The following is an 8,241-nucleotide window of genomic DNA, read 5'->3' on the forward strand; positions in this document are numbered from 1 at the left end:
CCTCCATGGCCCCAAAAGCAAGATATTCAGGACACCCTGGCCCCGGCGGGGAGAGGGGAGGCTGGGTCCACCCAGGGCGCCCTGGGGATCGTGGTAAACTTTGCAGGGGACCAGGATGGTGCTGACTGACTAACTGACCACTGGACCGACCAGGGCACACGGCCCGCAATCCGCTCCACTGCCCCCTCCATGCTTGGCTCAGCCTCGGCCCAGCCCCCGCCCTCCTTCTGCTCGCTCTGTGCTCGCGCTCTCTCTCTCTCTCTCTCTCTCTCTCTCTTGCTTGCTCTCTCGCTCGCTCCCGGCTCCTCCTCGCTCGCTCGCTCGCCTGCTGCCCGCGCCCCCACGCAGCTTGGCCACAGCAATCGGGGCGGAGTGCACATCCGCCTGGGGCTCGTGGCCTTCTGGCCGTGTCCCCCCCTTGTCCCCTCCCCGGGTCCCCGCACCGCCTGCCCCACGCGCCTCCCGCCACGATGCCTGCGGCCCGGCCGCCCCCCGCTGGACTCGGAGGGACCACTGTGCTCCTCGTGCTGCTGCTGGGGACCCCAGCGGGAGGTAAGAGCCAAGGGCCACCGGGGAGGGGACAGAACTGTCACCACCCGGACACCCGCACGCCATGCCGCCCACCACCCCCGCGCCCAACCCTCGCCCCCGCCGGTCAGGTCAGCGGAATGCGGGGGGGGGGGGACAACACTGTGTCCCCATGGTCCCCAGCCAGGTGTCTGAAGGAATTGGGCTCCTTTGGTGGTGTCACCTCCAAACCCCAGATTCCTGGGGAGTCCTCTGCAGCCGCACCCCGGGCCGGGTGCCAGATTCTCCCTCTCTCTCTCTCTCTCTCTCTCTCTCTCTCTCTCTCTGTCTGGGGGAGAGGACCACGGTGGGCAGCTGAGCCACCCTACAACTGAGGACGGGTGTCAGGTGCACGTGGGGGACGTCCTGGTGACATCCCTCCCTCCCCAGGACCCCTGGGCACCTCTGATCCCCAGGGGGGACCGGGTCCCCGGTGGACCCGGCCAGGGTCAGGGACCAGGACTTGGGTGTGGCCTGCGCTGAGGTCAGTGGAGGGGCCCAGGGCCCGGGGAGGGGGGAGGAGGAGAGGCAGGGCGAGGTTGGGTGGAAGCCTAAGGGGGTCCCCCCCTGTCTGCACCCTGGAGAGCCAGCTGGGACCCCAGGTCAGGTTACGAATGGGATGGGGGTGACCGTGTCACTGGTCACATCCGTGATGGGTGACAAGAGGGGTCTGAGTGCTAGTTTCAATGGCGGCGTCCGGGGACCCCTCTCCACCCCGCCTGGGTCCTCCGGGAAAGTTGTGTGAGGGGCTGCGATGGGGACAGGAGTGGGGTGCCGAGCTTGAGTCCTCAGAGTTGTGACCAGGGTGCTGGACCAGGGGACCTCGCCTTCTGGGTCCCAGAAACTCGCTCCTTGCTTGGGAAGGAACCCCAAAGGCGCTGCGGCGTGTGGAGACGCCCAGGCGCTCGCCCTGCTCCCCGGGTCTCCTCTGGACCATGTGGACCTGGACTTGGGGACGCAGGCTGGCCAGGTCCCTTGTCCCCGAGCTCTGGGTCCCTTCCCATAACACGGGCGTCTTCCCCACGCCTTCCTCTAGCCGTGGGGTCTGAGCACGAGGAAAGCATCACGCACCTGACCGGTGTGGACAGCGTCCCCGCAGAGGCAAAGGGCGTGGGCGTGGCCTCCCTTGGACGGCGCCTGGCTTTCCTACAGTCACTCTGCAATCAGCTCCCTGCAGGACAAATGTCTGGTGGCTCTCGTGAAATTGTGCCATTTAGTGCCCCGGACCTCGTCTGTGTCGTGTGCGTGCGTGAGTGTGGTGTGCGTCTTAAATTCCCGGGTCCCTGACGGGGTGGCCGCCAGCACGGGCTTCTACATAACTCCAGGTTACTGAGATTTAACTGCTCCTTTTTGGAGGCTCTTTAATGGCAGCGTGGCTGGGACCTGGGGACTCTGAGTCCTGGGTGGCCAGGGACCCGGGGTCCACTGTGGCTGAGCGTCGTCTTCTTTTTTCTTGGAATCGCCCAACAAGTCTGGGGTCTGCACCCGCGGGCGCGTTTTCACGACATCCCGCTGGGGACGCTTTCATGGTGGCTCCCTCGCGGGGAGCTCGGCCACCGTGCCGGGGACTTTCCCCATCCAGGCTGCACGGATTTCCTCCGGTGTCTGCGTGGACAATAATGTCACTGTCCCTTCCGTCCCCTTCACGGCCAAAAAGCGGCTTGCTTTCCGCCTTTTCTGCTCATGGTCACAATTCGGTGACAGTCCTGTTAGGGCCACACGTCCACAGCAATGGCCACCGGGGCGCTCAAGGCGGCAGTTCCTGTCTGAGGGCAGAGAGAGGCCAGTGCTGACCGGAGGCTGCAGGGCCCAGCAGCACAGGGGGCCTGGCGTTGTCACCGTTGTCCCCTTCCTGTCACCGTGCCTGAGTCTTGTTCCTCGGGGACGGGGGGGGGGGGACGCCGTGCTGGCTGTGGACACAGCGGTGGAAAGAGGAAGCGGGTGAAAGGCCCACTGATGACTTTGGGGTTCCTTCAGGGATCCGGCAAGGCCCTGGTGACGCCATTGTGGCCACAGGTCTGGGAAAAGGCCCAAGCAACTGGACCTAGAACTCTGACCCTCAGGGGACCGTCCTGTCCGAGCCTCCGTCCCGTCCCTCCGCCTGTGGGACGGGTGGGAGAAAGGGGGACGACAGGGCTCGTGTAGGGCAGCTGGCACACAGTCGGCACTCAAGCAGTGCTTACAAGGACCTGAGAGGGCGCCTGGGGTGGCGGCAAAGGACGGAGCCCGTCTCACGTTTCCGGGCGCAGACACCCGAGGCGAGGTGTCCAGGTGACAGATCGGTGACGACGCGCGGGTGCCTCACGCCCCGACCCCAGCCGCGCAGGAGGCACGGGTAGGAGGATCTCAGTTCAAGGCCGGTCCCCAGAAAACAACAAGGCCCTCTGGGAGTAGCCGGAGGGGCTCAGCAAGCCGGAGGCCCCGAGTTCAAGTCCCAGGGCAGCCTTGAGAGTCTTCTAGGAAAAGGTCGGTTTATTCTTTCATTTCCACCTTCATTGTGGACCATTTTTTCTCTCGGGTCAACGTCGCAGGTCTGGGGTGGCCTGTGTCCACTCTCGGCCTGAATTTGTCTGTGACCGAGGATGACAGAGAACCGCATCCCCTCACCTCGTAACGAGCTCCGCGAATGCCGTCACACCGGGGGTCAGCGTATGGATTTGGGGGGACACGGGACTCCGCGTGGCGTCCAGCCGGTCCTGTGCTGGACACTGGGGTCCCCACCTCAGTCACAGCAGCCCGGCAAGGGAGGCCAGTGGGGACAAGCAAGCCGCCAGGGTTGGCCAGGGCTGTGTGCGAGGACGCCAGGGACCCGCCGGATGCCACCCGTGCGGTGGTCTTCATTGTCACCAGGAGCCATTGGCCATCCTGGGCCGGTGCCCTCTGACCCCGTCCTGAAGGGATGTGACAAAGGCCAGGAGCAGAGGAGGCCGTGACACCCAGAGGCAGGCGTCACCCTGAGGAGTGACCCAGAGGGGACCTGGGGCCAGCGGGAGAAAGGAGGCCAGGGTCACCCCATGAAGGGGCCGCCCGCTCGCCGTGGGTCACTGGAAGCTACCATGATGAGAAAGTGGCTCTGAGGACAGACAGGCCACAGCCCAGGTCACCTGAGGTCCTGGGACGGTGGCCAGCGGGGACAGATGCACCTGTTATCCCCACCACACACATCAGGGAAACAGGCACAGAGCGGTCAGGCAGCGTCTCTGAGTCACAAAGGGGCTGCGGTGACCCTACAAGGGACGCTGCAAGCCCAGGGCGTGGCTGAACGGCTCCTGTCACTTGTCACTCGGTTATCGTGAGAGCATGAAGTGTTAGTTTACCCCAGCTCAGTGATGGTTCACTGTCACATGTGTGTCCTGTAGTGTCACATCTTAGGAAAAGAGTCCCTGGACACCAGGTGACAGGACGGCTCGTGGGCACCAGCCCCCGGGGTGTGTGTTGACTGAATGCCTGACACACTTGCACAGGTCGGGGGTGTCACTGAGTGAGTTGTGACACCAGACAGGTGGCGTGGCCACTGAAAATCATTACAGCTGGCGAGTCTGGGGTCCCAGGTGTCACCTCGGGGGGCCCGGTCACCACACCCCAGACACCACTGGGACGGAGGCAGAACCGGCTTATCCTCACCCGGACAACACCCCGAAAGGTGGGCACTGGGGTTCCGCCCGGCCCAGGAAAGGGGGACGGGGTCAGGAGCCCGGGTTTGCCGGTTGTCAGGAAGTCCCGCTGTTTGTCCGTTTGCACTTTGTCCCCTTGCAAGGTCACCCAGCTGCACATGGAGGACTCAGATTGGCTTGCGTGAATCCCGAATTCGGGACCGTCACCTGAGCACTCCGAGGCCACGCGCCTCAGTCTTTCCGTCTGTGAAAAGGGTCACGGGCAGGCCAGGGGACCGAGATGGTCAGCAGGACATCGGCCCCGGGGGTGGCCCAGGTGTGGAGACTTGGAGACCCCCAAATGCTGCTTCCAGGGCTTGTCATGAGTCAGCGAGCGACAGGTTGTCACACTGCCGCCCGCCAGGGGTTCTGGACCTACTGCGCACGGGTCTGGTATTCGCTCAGTGAACGTGCGGTGTGAGCAGCCCGTCGCACGCGCCCAGTGAAAACTTGTCATGACTGCTGCTTTTCACCCGGCCAACTCCTATTCACCCTTCAAAACCCAGTTTTGCCATCTCCGCAGCTCAGAGGACAGCCAGTGCCCCAGGGAACTCTGGGAAAATGCAGCCCAGTGAGCTAGATGTGTCACCTGGAGCTGGCCCTGGACCTGGCATGAGTGACAGCCGTGCCGTCCCTTCCCAGGACTGATGGGGGAGGGGTTAGCATGGACCCGCTGTTTCTAGAAGGTTCTTAAGGATGCACCCCTCCCCCAACACACCTCAGTTCTCATCCCGATTCTTGCGTTTTCTGGAAAAAAGAGTTTTGGAGACAAAGACCGAACTTTGGCAAAGTCCCGCTGAGGAGAGAAGCCAGGCCAGGCCAGAGGAACGGGAAGGGAAAGGGACGCCTTGCTGTCCCCAAACAGCCCAGGCGACACAGCTATGAACGTCCTGTGGACGCCCGAGTCCGTCAGACCTGTGCCGTCCCCTGTCCCCAGCAGACGTCAGCACAGCAAGGCCACCACTGCCCTGGGCTGGCCGGTCCTCCAGGACGGGAAGCCCTGTATTCAATGTCACCCGTGGTGACATCCCGGCCCCCAGGAGGTGACCTGGGGGGCGCCGGCCCCCGGGAGTAAGTGGGGACAGAGGCCGGGATGATGTCACCGTCCCCATCACCTGAGGTGTGGAAGCCGCTCGTTGCTGGGCTTTTCCATGGAAGCCCTGGCCGTGCACAGGACGAGTGTCGCTCGGATGCCTGAGAACTGGATGGCCACGGTGAGGAGTGGCCGTGCTGGGCACCGGTCACTCTCGTCTTCTGGCCTCTGCCACCGTGGCTCTGGGTCCCTTCTGCTGTCACCAGACGTGGCTTCGTCCTCCGCGCCTGCCCTGGGCCGTCCACTCTGGGAGCCGTGGGTCACCAGTGGCCATTTGGTAACTAATTAAAATTCAATTAAATTGGAATTTGAACCCGGTCACACCAGCTGCACTTCAAGCTGGTGGCCGCCACACTGGGCAATGTCAAGTTCTGATCACGACAGCCCTCACCTGTCACTGTCACCTGCCCTGTCACCATCACCTGTCACTGTCCCTGTCACTGTCCCTGTCAGTCACTGTCCCTGTCACCATCACCTGTCCCTGTCACTGTCCCTGTCACCATCACCATCACCTGTCACTGTCCCTGTCCCTGTCCCTGTCACCATCACCTGTCCCTGTCACTGTCACCTGTCACTGTCACCTGCCCTGTCACCATCACCTGTCACTGTCCCTGTCAGTCACTGTCCCTGTCACCATCACCTGTCACTGTCACCTGCCCTGTCACCATCACCTGTCACTGTCACTGTCACGTGTCACTGTCACCATCACCTGTCACCTTCCATCACTCAGGTCTTACAAGGAGCACGGCTTGTCCTCCATCCTGTGCACCGGGAAGCGGCTGTTGGGGTCTGGGCTGGGGGACAAAGATGCCATGGACATGCGTGGGTGGCCCCAGCCATACCTGGGACAGAGCAGCCTCCGTTCACGTCGCACACCTGCCCTGCTAGCCCAGGTTGGCTCATGAATATTCATGAGGGATCATGCTAATTAGCATATCCTGAGAAGGTCACTGGGGCAGGGATGTCCACTTTCTGTCTCTTCAGCAGGGTTGGCTGTCATCACGTCACTGTTCTGTCATTTCATTAACTGAACAAGTGACTGAGCGAGTGAATGAATGAGTGAGTGACAAGTGACTGAGTGACTGAGTGACTGACAAGTGACTGAGTGACTGAGTGACTGAGTGACAAGTGACTGACAAGTGACTGAGTGACTGAGTGACTGACAAGTGACTGAGTGACTGAGTGAGTGACTGAGTGACAAGTGACTGAGTGACAAGTGACTGAGTGAACGGCATGCAGTCTTTCCAATTGCTTGGGGATGCGACGACACAAAAGCATCTGAAGAAAATTGTCTTGCATTCTTCGGTGAACCCAGGGTAAAAGAATTTTGCAGTGGCTGTTGAGGAGAGATAAGGGGACAGGGGACAAGGGATGGGGACAGGGGACAGGGGATGGGGATGGGGGAGAGGGGACAGAGGATGGGGACAGGGGACAGAGGACGGGATGGGACAGGGATGGGGACAGGGGACGGGGGACAGGGGACAGAGGACAGGAGACAGAGGACAGAGGACACGGATGGGACAGAGGACAGGGGACAGGGGACAGAGGAGGGACTGCCCAGGGGCCAGTGTGCACAGGTGTTGGAAATGTCTGGGTCCCAGGCCTCCTCCTCCCACAGCAGGCGCGTCCGTCCATCCATCCATCCAGAGCAGTGGCCGTGGGCAGAGTCAGGACGGCCCCGATGGTCCCCAGAGCCCTGACCCCAGGGACAAAGGCCGGGGTCGGGAAGACAGTGTCCGAGTGTCTCCAGCCCTGGGCCGAGTGACCTTGGAGGTGGTCACTTGGCGTCCTCGAGCCTCAGTTTCCCTTCTGCCGCACGCTGTCCTCCTGGGGAGCCGTTCTGCCATGCGGCCAGCCGCATGTGACAGTCTGGGGGACACGCGGTGAGGGACTCTGACACACGTCTGCGCCTGGCCTTCGGTGGACGGAGTTTTATTATTTTGTTTAATGGCAGCGAGGCTCCGAGGAGCACTCAGGCCCAGGGGAGGGACCCACCATTGCTGCCCATGCTTTCGGCCAGGCTCAGCCACATGAGCCCGGCAGGGGCATGACGAGGACAGTGTCCCCGAGTCCCCGAGGCTGTGAGGGGACGTACGCAGATAAACCACAGTCCCGGCTTCTCTTTTTTGTTTTATTTTACTCTTGCTTTTTTCTTTTGCAGTAACTGGGATTTTAACTCAGGGCCTCACGCTTGCCAGGCAGGCACTCCACCATATGAGCCCATTTCTCATTGCTTATTTTTTGAGATGGGGTCTCACTTAATGCCCGGGGAAGGACTGGACCACAGGACTGGACCCACTGGTTCTTCCCCACCATCACTGGGACGGCAGGCGTGCTCCACCACACCCAACCTTTGGTTAAGATGAGGTCTCATGAACTATTTGCCTGGACTGACCTAGCCCCGACCTCCACCTCTGGAGTAGCTGGGATTACAGGCGTGAGCCATGGCGCCTGGCCCCTGCTTTCTCTTTATCCAGCGCACCCTGCCCTGCAGTGGCAACTGGGTGACAACTGAGCTTCGCCAAGCACACACGTGGACACTCAGCCAGGTTCGTCCAGAAGTCGGTCAACTGGCAGGCCCGGGGGACAGGTCCTTGCCTGGCCTATGTTTGTTGTGACACAGGCGAGAGATAGAGAGAGGAGAGAGAAATGGAGAGGGAGAGAGCGAGCCCCAGGATGGGCTGAGGACTGGGCTGTGTGACCTTGGACCCGTCACTGTCCCTCTCTGGGCTCAGGGTCTCCATTTCCAAATGCAGCTGAGCCAGCAGTTTCCAAAACGAACTCTGACCTCAAATCGCAAGGGACACTTTTTAAAGCCCAGCAGCCAGGCTCTGTCCCCTGACCACCTGGGCCCAGCGCCAAGCTCCACCCTCTGCGTCTGTCACCACATTCCGTCCCTGGACACAGACGGCGAGGGGCCTCGGTGGG

General features: G+C 61.8%; 1 protein-coding gene across 2 annotated transcripts in view; it reads left to right on the top strand.

The window, feature by feature from the left end:
- The first annotated feature begins 289 nt into the window (after window positions 1–289).
- Sez6l (seizure related 6 homolog like) overlaps window positions 290–8,241 on the top strand; it is a 52,346-nt gene continuing 44,394 nt past the window's right edge. Inside the window, exon 1 of one of the 2 annotated variants that reach the window (XM_074060612.1) lies at window positions 290–552. In XM_074060612.1, the coding sequence (XP_073916713.1) occupies window positions 471–552 (82 nt within the window). In that variant the 5' untranslated portion in view covers window positions 290–470. The remainder of the gene's footprint in view (window positions 553–8,241) is intronic. The other variant, XM_074060613.1, reaches the window with a different exon arrangement.

The sequence above is a fragment of the Castor canadensis genome, chromosome 18 (genome assembly GCF_047511655.1).
Source record: "Castor canadensis chromosome 18, mCasCan1.hap1v2, whole genome shotgun sequence".
Lineage (NCBI taxonomy): Eukaryota > Metazoa > Chordata > Mammalia > Rodentia > Castoridae > Castor > Castor canadensis.